This window comes from Pristis pectinata, chromosome 4, assembly GCF_009764475.1.
Source record: "Pristis pectinata isolate sPriPec2 chromosome 4, sPriPec2.1.pri, whole genome shotgun sequence".
In the NCBI taxonomy this organism is placed as follows: domain Eukaryota; kingdom Metazoa; phylum Chordata; class Chondrichthyes; order Rhinopristiformes; family Pristidae; genus Pristis; species Pristis pectinata.
In genome coordinates this window covers 94,124,650-94,139,291 of record NC_067408.1, presented here as the reverse complement: position 1 = coordinate 94,139,291, position 14,642 = coordinate 94,124,650, and the positions used below count along the sequence as shown (strand labels likewise).

The 14,642-nt window shown below is 40.0% G+C and overlaps 1 protein-coding gene across 1 annotated transcript in view; it reads left to right on the top strand.

Moving 5' to 3' along the window:
• The window catches only part of fstl1b (follistatin-like 1b), a 98,158-nt gene extending 94,636 nt beyond the window's left edge, over window positions 1–3,522 (top strand). The window contains exon 11 of the mRNA XM_052014024.1: window positions 907–3,522. Within this exon, the coding sequence (XP_051869984.1) occupies window positions 907–951 (45 nt within the window). The 3' untranslated portion in view covers window positions 952–3,522. The remainder of the gene's footprint in view (window positions 1–906) is intronic.
• The last annotated feature ends 11,120 nt before the right edge of the window (window positions 3,523–14,642 follow it).

Here is a 14,642-nt window from a genome sequence, read left to right as displayed (position 1 = left end):
TCACAGAGGAATAGTTTCTTCTCCATGTACTTCAAATCCTGGTTTCATACATACTCGCTTGAGTTACATCTCTACCATACATTTCCAGGTCTGTACGTAAACTTTCCTTGTAGTGATTCCCAGTTTATCTGTATCAAGGTGAAAAACTGTAGAATTACAGAATAGTACACATTGCCAAATCATATCAAATAAGGACATTCAGCTTTGAGTTGATCAAAATTTGACATTTTTATTCTATTATTAAAGTGCAATGCAAGTTTTTACCTTCAAACTATAATGTTATTTATATAAAGTGAAATGCAATGCAAGCAATAAATACTTTAAATTAATGTCAATGGTCAAAATGATTCTGCTGTATCAAAAGCATGATACTTTTGATTCTCTCTCTGAATGTCATGTATTGAAAGTCTGAGACTTCATTATCGATTAGTTTGTGTGAAACAAGCATTAACATGGCTGCTTCACATTGTAGTTGACTTTGAAATTCAATTCCATTGATCTGAATGAAAATTAATTTTAGGATTCAAGTACAACACACAGCCAATACTGTATTGTGCATTTAATGTGAAATGCTAAGGAGAGATTCCTGCTTCTACATCACCATTGTATTATATGCCAGTCGTGTACTCAAAATAGTGATTCCTTTGTAATAGTTGGTCTCCACTGTGCCCATGTATAAAGTTTTAAAATCCAAGGAGTAGTAATCATAGTAGTGCATATTAGTCTGCCATTCAGCAGTTTAGGTTTGAAATTTATAATCACACTTGTATTTTTGATGTGATTATCATAATATATTACCTATATTGAAAACCACTTACTTGCTTTATGCAAAGTTAATTTATGTTTTGGTATTTCCGAGCAGGTGGCTCACAATGGTACTGAGTTTATTTTTCCAATTCATTTTAGGAGACTGCTCAGAAGACTAAGAAGGCAAATGTTAAAGACATCTAAAAATGCAGCGATTGGCAGAGAAACAAAGTTGATTTTTTTCCCTCAACGTGTTTCTCTACATTCAGCCGACCAGAAAATACTTGGAACTTCAACAATCACTACTAAATATATACATACACATTACAAACAGTATTTTGGGGTTTTTTGCTGGGGATGGAGGGAGTCCTTGGTGTTATTCAAAAGACTTCTTATAAATGTACTGTAACATTAAAAAGAGCTAGCCATAAATTATATACTGTTGGTTTCAGTTGCAATAGCTATATAGTCCTGTGATAGAAGATGGTGGGAAACGTCTCCACATCTCTCCTTTTTTAATTACCTATGTTCCTCTGCTTTGCACATACAACTAGAAGTGGAGTCTCCCTGAGATAGCACTCCAGATCAAAATTCTAGATATTAAAGCTCTCCAGCAAGTCTAAACACATGTATGCAATTTGAGCAGAATGATAGGATAAGGTAAATGGTTTTTAAAATTAGAACACGCAAAATTTGTGGATTTATGGTGATTTTATCTAATATAATCTAGGGACATGGAGCTAAAGTTTTATTGTTCCTTGGTGCTCTTTGATAACCAAAGTCTTCAATAGACCTAGAATTGTGGTGTTAGGAAGAAAACATTTGGTGTTGGAAGTAAAAATAATAATCTAAGATATTAGTCTTCATAATATGTTTAATACATATTTATAATGTGATTGAAAAAACTGCAATGTCTGTGTGGTTGTGGCTGTGTCCCAGTTCAGAAACTTTCCAATTTATTTTTTTGGTGGTTCATCTATCATCACAGTGGGAAGGAATCTTTACCTGCCTGACAATTGAATCTCTCTCTCAAGCAAACTTTGTGAGGTCAATCTTTAAGAGGGCCTCTGTCTGTGCCATGGAGCACAGGGTGATGAAGAGAAATCAGCCACTGCAAGTTTCTGAGTCCTATTGCAGTCTAAAGGGACCATCGTACTCCATGCAGAGAAAATCTATTTAACATGTAGAGTGGCATCAATCGCCTCTCAGCCATTCCCCAGCATGAGCCATTTTTAATATTTTAAAGACTTCTACCATCCCAAGCAAAACTTGATACAAGTAACATCCTGACATTACCAGCAGTTAGTGCTGTCATGCTAGTGATGACACATGACAAAATTTTATCATTACTGCAACATTTGCCTCCAGCTGGATGTTTTTGGTTGTGGTCTTTGGTATCTGGCACTATTAGTTGGGATTAGAATTAGTGTCACCAGAAGATGTTACTCAGAGTTAGATCCACCCAAACTGTCTGTAGGTCATGCAGAGGAAACATAACTACAGCCATTGCACCCCCCGCCCCCAAAAGGTTTACAAGCACTCAACTGACATTTCAAAAAGGTGCTACATTCCTTCTTTCCTTTTATTTTATATATGAATTTTATGATACATGCAGCTTTTTTATAACCTCTGGAGTGTCTTATTTTTATTTAAACATGTCAAAAAGAAAATCTACATTGTTGAACATAGGTTTGATTACCTGAGGATAGATTGAAAATCCTGTACAAGTTGGTGGTGGCAGACTATAGTGTGTGACAGCAGGATGAAACTGCTTTATATGAATATGATTTGGAGCTGCTGAAATCCACTTATTGATAAACCTATAAAAGGGAAATTGTATGTCAGTAAAAACTGTTATTTCCTCAGCATTTGGAAGAGAGTATTCAGCATTATATAAAACCTTAAACTGATTAGAATAAAGAGTTCAATGTAAGTTTTATTATTGGTGGGAAGCAATGACATATTTAACATAATATGAATCAATGTCATTCCAAATATATTCCACGTTTGAATTGAATATTTGTTAACAAAGGGTTAATTTTTCTGATCTCTCTTCTAGTATCAAGAATAAAACCACTCCATCCAAATAATTAACAACAGGCATGTCAGTGACTTGAATTGCCGTAGAGTACACCATGCAAAAATTACAGTGGTGAAAGAAAAAGCAAACGAGGTAGCTGAGGACAATTCCAAAAATTCTTATAAGTAATATCCAGGTTACTCAAGCTAAAATCAGATTCAAGGGGATCAGATCAATTTCTTCATGTAGGAGAACCTTTGAGGGAATCTCAAAGAATCATGACCCATAATTAGGAGGATGCTTAAAGTGAGGAATGTCATATTTCATGTTTGGGTTCACAGATTAAACTGATAAAAGTATGATACAGTTTGTTTTTGATATTATCCTCTGAAACTGGTTCACCATGTTAATTAATCTGATTGAATATAAACCAGGCAAATCACCCCTCCCCAAACTTGATCAAAGAAATAAAGATCAAACCCAAATGAAATATTTAATCACTTTCTGCACCCCAACATTATGAAGTATTAACTTGCCCAGTTGTTTGCATAGTGTGTTTCTTATTCTCACTGTTGTTATTGTTATAGGCTTAGACTGTATTTCTTCTACCTTCTCTTGAACTACTACTTTATTGAAAACACATGTGGAACCATGTATACCCATCACTGAACTATCATAATAGGGTTTCATTTATCATAGTTTTTTTGTACTTACCACCATTTTTGGATTTAATGTCAATAAATTTTCCAACAAAATTTTAAACTTGCTAACTTTGTTATTAAAAACTAAAGTGACATTTTCTTATACTTTAAGCTTAATCTTCTTGTGAAACATACTTGGTTGTCTTTATTTCCCTTGAGGAGTATGAAACAACCATTACTAGGAAAGCTTAGTTGATAAAAATTAATACTGCTGTAAATATCACAGGCCAGTTGCACTAAACGATTGCTGGAGCAACAGCTGCCCATTATCCCAACATTCTATTTTACTGGCTTCAGTGGAAGTGAATGTTGAGAGGGGAGTAAAATGCACTCAACTGGAAAAGCAGCATCGTCTTCACAGTGATCTTTGCTGTCAAAAATGAGCAAGTCGGGCATCACAATAACAGCCTTAAGAGCCTTTGGCTCACGAAAACACAGAATCATGCTAAAGTCATGAGTGTATATGCCCCAATCCTTGGGCATAACTGGAACCACAGACAGTGAATGGGGCCCAGTAGGCTGAGCTAGCAGCCACGGCAAAGGCTGGAGTGTCGGCAAAAAGGTGGTGGGAGCTTGGAGGGAGGCAGTGGGCAAGGACTCATGTACCCAAGCCCACAGTTGTATGTATGTGCTAGCCAGGTACAAATGTAAGAGGTGCTTTGTAAAGCTGTTTTGCCAGAGATCTCTTGGTCTACAGATGTATCTCAAGCCTGACAGAGCATCAACAGGGGAATGTTTCAAGTGCTTGCATGGACTTGCTGGGTGAAATGGCCTCTTTCTCTGTCCTAAGGAAATATGAAAAAAATAATAACAGATGGGCTCCTTCCCTCCTGCAGATGCAGTGAGTGCACATTTCCTTCTCTAGACTTCCTCTGCTGGGACCTCTAATGCTAAGGACAGGAAATTATGTTCCCTCTGCTCAGTTTCCAAGCTGTTCTGAATCACGCCACTGTGTGTCAGTCAGCACACTCCACAGCTACAATGGAAATGGGTGAGTGAAGACCACAAATACAGCTCTAGAAAATTGTGGTATTTCTGCTTGATTGTGCAACTTGCAAGTATTTGCTTTGCTCAATTTGTTACAAATTACAGAAAGCAGCAACTAGGAACAGATATGTATGATAAAACCATACTTTCAAACAGTTGATATTTATTAATGCAACATCCCTTTAGTGAAGATACAAGAGACTGCAGATGCTGGAACCTGGAACAAAAACAAACTGCTGGAAGAACCCAGTAGGTCAAGTATAATGTTGGATTTTGTGGGGTCAAAAGGATGGTTGATGTTTCGGGCCAAGACCCTGCATCAAGACTGAGGGTGTAGAGAGAAGGTAACTAGGGTATAGAAGTGAGCGGGAGGAGTGAGAAAGAGGCTGGTAGGTGATGTGGAACCAGATGACAAGGGGGGAATGATGGGCTGATAGAGTCAGGTGAGGGAGGAGCAGAGGGAAGTGTTGAGAAATTGACTCAAAGGTGATCTCCCCGTGTCTGCGTGGGTATGCTCCAGTTTCCTCCCACATTCCAAAGACGTACAAGTTAGGAAGTTGTGGGCATGCTATGTTGGTGCTGGAAGTGTGGCGACACTTGCGGGCTGCCCCCAGAACACTACGCAAAAGAATCATTTCACTGTGTGTTTCAATGCAGATGGGACTAATAAAGATATCTTAGATGGAAACAGATAAGGGAAAAACAATTGGGCAGATGGAACTGGGTGGGAGAGGGTAGAGACAGAGGCTGGTAGGTGATAGATGGAACTTGATAAGGGAGGAATGATGGCCAGAAGGAACGAGGAGAAAAAGGAATGGTGAACCAAGGGAGATTAAAGAAACCCATGTGGATAGGTATGTGGGTGATGAGTAGATGGAACTAGGTGGGGAAGGTGAAGAGTCTTGGTAACGAGGAGTGAGGGATGGAAAAGATCAACAGAGGGAAAGAAAACCTGGGTGGGAGTGGGATTACCCTAGATGTAGCTAATAGTTGGGAAACATCCACAAATGCTAGTATATAAAGGCTGTTTCAAATGTAAGGAGAAGGTTAGAACACAGAAGATAGCTAATCAGCCCATTGAGTCCACGCTACCTCCCAGCAAAGCAATCCCATTAGTCCCACTTCTCTTATTTCCCTGAGCCCTGCAACTTTCCCTGGTCATTTAACCTACCAGAGCATCTGTCAAAAACTCAAACGATCATGGGAAGAAGATCCAAACTCCACATAATAGCATCCAAAGTCAAGATTAAACGTGTCTCTGAAGCTGAGAGTAGGCAGAGCTAACTGCTGAGCTACCATGCCATGTTTCAAATAATAGGCAGAACCATGAGTTGTCTTATGTTCTAAGCATATAACAAATTAACAGAGTAATTCTGGGTCTGCTGGTTCACTATATTACATATAGAGGGAGCAAGAAAACATTTCTTGGCAAAACAACCGGCCTAATCACCTGATTACTCAGACACCATGTACTGATAACAAAGTGCAGCCTGTGCCTCACTTCTTCACAGAGAAAAAAAACATTGGATCGGCCCCAAGACAGGGATCATGACAGAGGAATAGCCCTCACTTGATGCCTCAATGCTTTGTACTACTTGCTAACTTGCATGAGTGTGAACGCTGCAGTTTATTGATGTAACACTTCAACAGGGGGGTCAATATACTTATTAACAACATTAGGAAAATTCAACATTGTACAAACGGTACCTTCAGATTCCCATGTAACACCAAGATGGCAGTGGTGAACTGCTGCAATCCTTCTTGTGAAGGTAGTCTCATAGAACTGTAGGAAGATTCAGGATTGAGAGCAACGAAGGAACAGCAGTACATTTCCAAGTAAGGATGGTGTGTAACTTAGGGGGGAACCTGCAGCTGGTGATATTTCCACATGCCTGCTGCCTTTGTCAATCTTGGTGGTTGAGGTCCCAGGAATGGAAGGTGCTGTTGAATAGTCTACATGAGTAACTAGTGTGCATTTTGTAGCTGGAATGTACTGTAGCTATTGGTGAATAGAGTGAATGCTTAGAGTGGTGAACTGAGTACTACTAGACTGTTTTGTCCTGCATAGTGTTGAGCTTCTTGAATATCATTGGAGTTATACTCATCCAAACAAGTGAAAAATATTGCGCCACATTCTTGACTTGTGCTTCGCAGAGGGTGGTAAATTTTGAGGCATCAAAGAGAAAGCACATGCCAAAGAATACTCAGCTTCTGATACGCTCTTGTAACCCCAGTATTTTTTCAGCAGATCCAGCTTAATTTCAGATCAATGGGCTGCTTCCCCCACCCTGCTCTTGGGACAGAAAGAGCAAAAGAGGTCAGTGATACGCTTGCCCTGCTGAGTATTTCCATTGTAAAAATTAATTATTTAATTTCACTTCATTGTAAATCGTCTGTTCTCTCCACACGTTGCACATTTTCCAAAGGTTTTATGTATTTCCATGAAACTTCAAATATGAATCTGTCTGGATTTTTCACCAAAGTTTTGAAGCTGACCTCCATTCTGCCTTGGCGTTTCTTTGGCTTTAAATATTGCAAATTTCTCTAACAGTGTCATAGAGTAGAGCCTCAACACTTCAGCATATTGTTGCTGTATGAGGCTGGTAATACGTTTCATACTCCCATTGAATTTATACCTCTCAAAATGAACATTCTTGCACATCTACCACTAGTGACCTACTGGATACTGAAAGGCCTGGATAGAGTGGACATGGAGAGGATGTTTCCATTAGCAGGAGAGTCTCAGATCTCAGGGCGCAGCCTCAGAATAAAGAGATGTCCCTTTATTCTGAGGTTGTGGAGGAATTTCTTCAGCCAGAGGGTAGTGAATCTGTGGAACAGACATTGCAACAGAGGGCTGTGCAGACCAATTCACTGGGTGTATTTAAGGCAGAGATTGATAGGTTCTTGATTGGTAGAGGGTTACGGGGAGAAGACAGGAGAATGAGGTTGGGAAAAAAAAAATCAGCCATGCTCGAATGGAAGAGCACACTAGATGGGGTGAATGGCTTAATTCTGCTCCCATATCCTATGGTCTTCTGGTGAGCGAACACTACCAGCAATGGTTTCATCTCTCCACTGCCATCACATTCTGCAAACTCTGAGTATTAGGTATAGCCACAAACTGTTGTAAATAATATCTAGGATTCATCACTGAAGTACTGGAGGAGTGGGGTCCTTTACTGGACTTCATTCAGAGGAACCAGAGTTGGAAACAATAGAGTCACCTGACCAATTCCACAGAAATGACCCAAATACTGCACTTATATATGAAACACATCACAGATCCACTCACAAATTTGACCTTTTCTGCTGTAACCTTCAAGACAACCCATTCATGAGAAGTGCCTTTGTATCAGATGTAGCATTACAGTTAGTTAGTTATTCTTTAAAAACTGTACCCTTTCAATGCTTAAGAACATGACCAAAATCATATATTGGTGACATAGGCCATTCAGCCCCTTGGAGCTATGCCAGCTCACGGCAGAGCAATCCCATCAGTCCCCACTTATCTTCCTATAACCTTGTTACGTATTCATTCTCGCACATGCCTATTAAATCGCCTTTGAATCTTTTTGCCATTAAAGTATGCTAAGAGGTAATTTACAACAGTCAATTAACATATCAGCACACCTTTGGGATTTAAGAGGAAACCCAAGCAATCGAAGGAAGCCCATGTGATCACAGAGAAAATGTGCAAACTTCACACAGACACCACCTGAGTTCAGGATTGAACCTGTTTCACTGGAGATGTGAAGCAGCAGCACCAATGGCTGTGCCCCATGCCAAAAACAAATTAAAAATTCTGCGTGAAAATATTTGAAGTCTCTATTCCTAACTCAGAGGAATGAAATGGAAATCAACAGTCTAATTCAAGACCTCTTCATATATTATAACACAACTATACCACACTGAAATAGGTGGTATAGTGGACAATGACAGTTATCAAAAACTACAGGAGGATCTTGATCAGCTAAGTGGGCCGAGGAATGGCAAATGGAGTTTAATTTTGGAAAGGTGTTGCATTTTGGAAAGTCAAATCTAAGTAGGACTTTCACAGTGAATGGCAGGGCCCTGGGAAGTGTTGCAGAACAGAGGGACCTTGGAGTACAAGTACATGGTTCACTGTAAGTGGAGTCACAGGAAGACAGGGTGGTGAAGAAGGCTTTCGGCAAGCTGGCCTTCATAAGTCAGGGCATTGAGTATACAAGTTGGGAGGTCATGGTAGGGTTGTACGGGACCCTTGTGAGTACTTGGGAGTATTGTGTTCAGTTATGGTTGCCCTGCTATAGGAAAGACGTTATTAAAATGGAAAGAGTGCAGAAGAGATTTCCAAGAATGTTGCCTGGACTTGAGGGACTGAGTTATAGGGAGAGGTTGGACAGGCTAGGACTTTATTCCTTAGAGCAGAGAAGACTGAGATGTGATGTTATACAGGTGTATAAAATCATGAGGGGCATAGGTAGGTAAAATGCACTCAGTCTTTTTCCCAGGGTTGGGGAATCAAGAACTAAAGGGCACAGGTTTAAGGTGAGAGGCGAAAGATTTAATAGGAACTTGAGGGGCAACTTTTTTTTTTACACAAGGAGTGGTACCTATGTGGAATGAGCTGCCAGAGGAAGCAGTTGAGGCAGACACAATAACAATTTCTAAAAGGCATTTGGACAGGTACATGGATTGGAAAGGCTTAGAAGGTCATGGGCCAAATGCTGGCAAATGGGACTAGCTTGGATGGGGCATCTTGGTCAAAGTCAAGTTTATTGTCATAAGCACAAGTACATGTATGCATTGGTGCAATGAAAAGCTTACTTGCAGCATCATATAAGCAGCATTCACAAGAAATATATAAACATAAATTATACACAATTTTTACAAGAAAGAACACAATTAGAACAAAAAAAATCCAAGTCCATTTTAGGGCGAAGTGGTCACAGTGTTGCTAAACTGTAGTGATTAGAGTTCTGCTGGTTGATTGAAGGGAAGTAGCTGTTCTTGAACCTGGTGGTGTGGGACTTTAGGCTTCTGTACTTCCTGCCTGATGGTAGCTGCGGAAAGATGGCATGGCCCGGATGGTGGGGATCTTTGATGATAGATGTTGCCTTCTTGCTGCAAGCCTCCTGTAGGTACTACCAGTGGTGGGGAGGGATGTGCCCGCGATGTATTGGACAGATTCCACTACTCTCTGCAGCTTCTTACATTCCTGTGCATTCAAATTGCTGTGCCAGACCATAATGCAACCAGTCAGGATACTTTCAACAGTACATCTATAGAAGTTTGTAAGAGTGTTTGGTGATAAGCCAAACCTCCTAAGAAAGTTAAGATGCTGGCGTGCTTTCCTTATGATTCCATCAATGTTCTACGCCCAGGACAGGCTATCCGATATGTTAATGCCCAAGAATTTAAAGCTGCTGACTTTCTCCATCGCCGATCCCCCCATGTAGACTGGCACATGTTCACCCTCCTTCCTGTTCCTGAAGTCAACAATTTTCTGGTCATAATACTAGCAGCAGAGCCTTACTGAATATATTCTTTCATCTCACATACACACGGGCTGTAATCAGTAGAACCAGAGTGTGGAACGCATGGAGCAATGTGATCCAACCAATGTTACTCATAACCCTTTTGGAAGCTCTTGTGAAAATTATTTTTTTAATTAAATGATAAGCACTGCCCACGTGTTATTAAACCAAAACTTATAACAAAAATGCCATTTTAGAGGGACACAACTAACCAAATCCCAAAAGAAGGGAAATTCACTGAAGGAAACACAAGAGACTATGCAGATGCTGGAATCTTACAATGACACTTGAGCACCAAATTAGCATTTCAGCATATGCACACACATTTATGGTGCTGAACTGGACATCATATTGATGAGGACATCAGCATAACTGAATACTCACAGGCAATGTGCAGACTAAGAGATCATAAAAGTTATCTAAAAATTCTATTTAAATTCAAAACTGATTTGAAGCCAGTGCTGTTTTGGAACTCAAAGCTCCAGACAACATCCTCTCTAAAATAAAATTAGCTGAACACAAGTTCAATCGCACAAGGGATCCACAAGAGTATCATTTAAAGGGATAAGTTGGTGGCTGATTCAGTTTCTCCAGCTGTTGCTATGTTTTAAGTGCCATTCAGTCCATCACGCCTATATCCGAGAGTACAGCAAACTAGAGTCAGTCCCATTCCACCATTCTTTCCCTATCGTACCTGTCCAATTCTCCACTGAAATCACTGACTCCATTTCTACAAATCATGATCATTCTCTGTGTGAGGAAATGTATTTTTCCTCACATCCCCAGTATCATTTGGCCATCACCTTAAATCTGTGTTCGCTGGTCCTTAATCTACCTGCTGATGATAACAGTTTCTCTCTATTTACCTATCTAAATCAGTCATGATCTTGCATAACTCCATCAAATGTCTTCTCCACCTTTTTTGCTCCAAGGAGAACTCAACTTCTTCAACATAACTTTATAGCTGAACAAGACAAGACAAGACAAGATATCTTTATTAGTCACATGTACATCGAAACACACAGTGAAACCCCTGGATCATTCAAGTAAACATTTACTGCCAACTGTTGAGGACCTTCACTTCCAAACTGTGGATATTAGGATGTGAGAGATTAGGTACAATGATACTGTCATTTTACATGGTTCCCTCCCCTGCCTCTAGCCATAACTGATAAGGGCATCCTAATGATGGCCTTCATGGAGCTGAGAAATGCCATGCATGTACCTTCTAGTTTTACTTTGGCTGTGCCCTGTCGTATGCCACATGATCCTAGGAGAGAGAAATATCTGTGAGTGAGTGTAATATGACACATTTGGGTGATGAGGCTATCAAGACTGGATAGCCGGCCAAATGAAAGCCTGTCTGATTCACTAATCCCTTTTGAGGAAAGGAATCTGCAACCTTACCCAATGTGCCTTGTGTGTGACCCCAGGTGCTCCTTGAAAACCACTTATTGGAATATACAATTTTTTAAAAAATACAACACCGAAAAGGGCTATTCGGCAGAATGTGGAAAAGACTGACTAGCAGATCAGCTCTTCAAGCATATTCTGAGCTTTTTTTAATATTATGATGTTTTCTGCTTCTATGATCCAATTTGGCAATGAATTCTTGACCCCTATTACCCTTCAGGCAAACAAAAAACTTCATCTGCCTTCTAATACTTCTACCAATTACATTAAATCTATGACCCCTGATTTTTGACCTGACTGCTAAGGGAAATAGGTCCTTCCCATTTAAACTACCTTGGCCCTCTTATAATTTTAACCCCCTCTCCACAACCTCCAAAGAAAACAATTCCAGCCTGTCCAATTTTCCTTTTCACTAAAATGTTTCACTCCTGGTAATGTCATGAAAAGTCTCTTCTGCATCCCCTCTAATACAATCACATCTTTTCTATAATATAGTGATCAGAATTGTACATAGCACTCAAGCTGAGCCCTAATTAGTGCTGCCAATTCCACGCCCTGCTTTTATATTCTATGCCTTGGATAATAAAAGAACCCCTTTATAAGCACTTAATTAGACTGTCCTCCTATTCTTAGGGATCTTTGGACAGACATTTCAAGGACCCTGTGGTTCTGTGCATCTCTCAGTACCTTCCCTTTTGTATATTCCCTTGCCTTGTTGCACTCCACAATCACATTTCCTCATGCTTCTCCAGTTTAAATTCCATTTTCCAATTTCTGCCCAAATCACTAGACCACATGCATCCCCCCGACAATTTCTGCCTTATCAACCACACAACCAATTTTTGTATAATCTCTAAACTTTTTTACCTTGTCACCTAAACTTAAGTTTTAGTTTTTAACATGTACCACAAACTATAAAGGACTGATTTTGAGTCCTGTGGAAGCCTTCTAGTAACAGCCTTCCAGAAAAATAACCATTGCCCTTTACTTCCTGCCACTGCGGCACGGTAGTGTAGCGGTTAGCGCAACACTATTACAGCGCCAGTGATCGGGGTTCGATTCCCGCTGTCTGTAAGGAGTTTGTACGTTCTCCCGTGTCTGCGTGGGTTTCCTCCGGGTGCTCCGGTTTCCTCCCACATTGCAAAGCCGTACGGGTAGGTTAATTTGGGTTTAACATGGGCGGCGCAGACTTGTTGGGCCAGAAGGGCCTGTTACCACGCTGTAAATAAAATTTAAAAAAAAACTAATTTTAACACTCTCCCTTGGACCCCATGGGCTTTTACTATTTGACCAGCCTGCTCCATCGAACCTTGTGAAAAGTATTGTTAAAACCCCAGTAGACTATAATCAAACCCTCATCAACCCTCCTTGTACCCCCTCAAAAGATTCAAATCTTGTCTTAATGTATGTGTCTTGATTGTCCTTAATTATCTGTGCATTTCTACATGAAAGTTTACACTGGCCCTTAGAATTGATTCCAATTATTTGCCCACCACTAATGTTAAACTAACTGACCTATAATTTATAACTTCTTCCCATTTTAAACAATGGTACCAGATTGAAAATTGATGGACACAGCCGCCCCTTCAATTCCACCCCCTACTTTTCATTGAAGCCTGGTGAGTTAGTGACGGAAAAGATGCCTTTAATATTTCCTCCTTTACTATATTTATTCTATCCAATATTTCAGCTTAATAACTATGCTGATAACATGCCCCGTTTTGTGAAAACAGACTCAAAGTATGCATTCAGAACATCCACATACCACCCTACTCTTTCCTTAGTAATTCTCTACTTTTTATGTATTTACATATTTTTTAAAACTTTATTTGCCAGTACTTTTGATGCCTTCTCTTTGCCTTACTTTCTTTTTTTTAATTTCACTCTTACACTTTCAATACTGTTCTGGGCTTTCTACTGTATTAAACTCTGTTGTAGGCTAATTTTGTTTTTGCTTAATCTTACCCTCCATGCACCTTGTCAGTTAAGGGATTCTGGATTTGGCAATCACGCCCTTTCCCTTTGTGTTAACGTTTACCCTGAACCCCCACAAATTCCCTTCTTGAAGGTCTCCCATTGTTATCACATGGATTTACCTTCAAACTTCTGCTTTCAGATCACATTTCCAAATGACTTCTCAGTCTATTGAAATCAGCCTTACCCCAAATTAGTATCTTCACTCCAACTATCTTTATCCATTTAGAATCATAGAGCACAGAAACAGGCCCTTTGGTCCAACTGGTCCATGTTGACCAAGATGCCCCATCCAAGCTAGTCCCATTTGCCAGTGTTTGGCCTTCTAAACCTTTCCAATCCATGTACCTGACCAATCGTCTGTTAAGAGTTGTTATTGTACCTGCCTCAACCATTTCCTCTGGCAACTCATTCCACCTGATAGAGGTGTACAAGATGATAAGAGGCATAGCCAGAGACTTTTTCCCAGGGCGGAAAAGGCTAACACGAGGGGGCATAATTTCAATGTGATTGGAGGAAAGTACAGGGGGTATATCAGAGGCTAGTCTTTTTATACAGAGAGTGGTGGGTGCGTGGAATGCGCTGCCAGGGGTGCTGGTAGAGGCAGATACATTAGGGACATTTAACAGACTCTTAGATAGGCACATAGATGATAGAAAAATGGAGGGGTATGTGGGAGGGAATCGTTAGATTGATCTTAGAGTAGGTGAAAAGGTCGGCACAACATCGTGGACCAAAGGGCCTGTACTGTTCTATGTTCTACAGATACCACTCCTTGTGTAAAAAAAAGTTGCTCCTCAAGTTCCTATTAAATCTTTCCCCTCTCACCTTAAACCTATGCCCTGTGGTTCTTGATTCCCCAACTCTGGGAAAAAGACTGAGTGCATTCACCTTATCTATGCCCCTTATAATTTTATACACCTCTTTGAGATCAACTGTCCGTATCTACACTCTAACGAATAAAGTCCTAGCCTATCCAACCTCTCCCTATAACTCAGTCCCTCAAGTCCTGGCAGCATCCTTGTAAATCTTTTCTGCACTCTTTCCAGTTTAGTAACATCTTTCCTATAGCAGGGCGACCAAAACTGAACACAATACTTAATGTTTTTTATTTTGTTTTAGTTCATTAAATGTTTGCCATTGCTTGTTTTCTTTCATACGTTTTAATAGTGTCCCAAACTACTGTAGACTATTCATGCCCAATGCATTTACTTTATTCAGCTTTAAGAAGATAGTAGAGGGGGAAGATGGGTAATAGCTCTGTTGCTCTGATCCAAATTT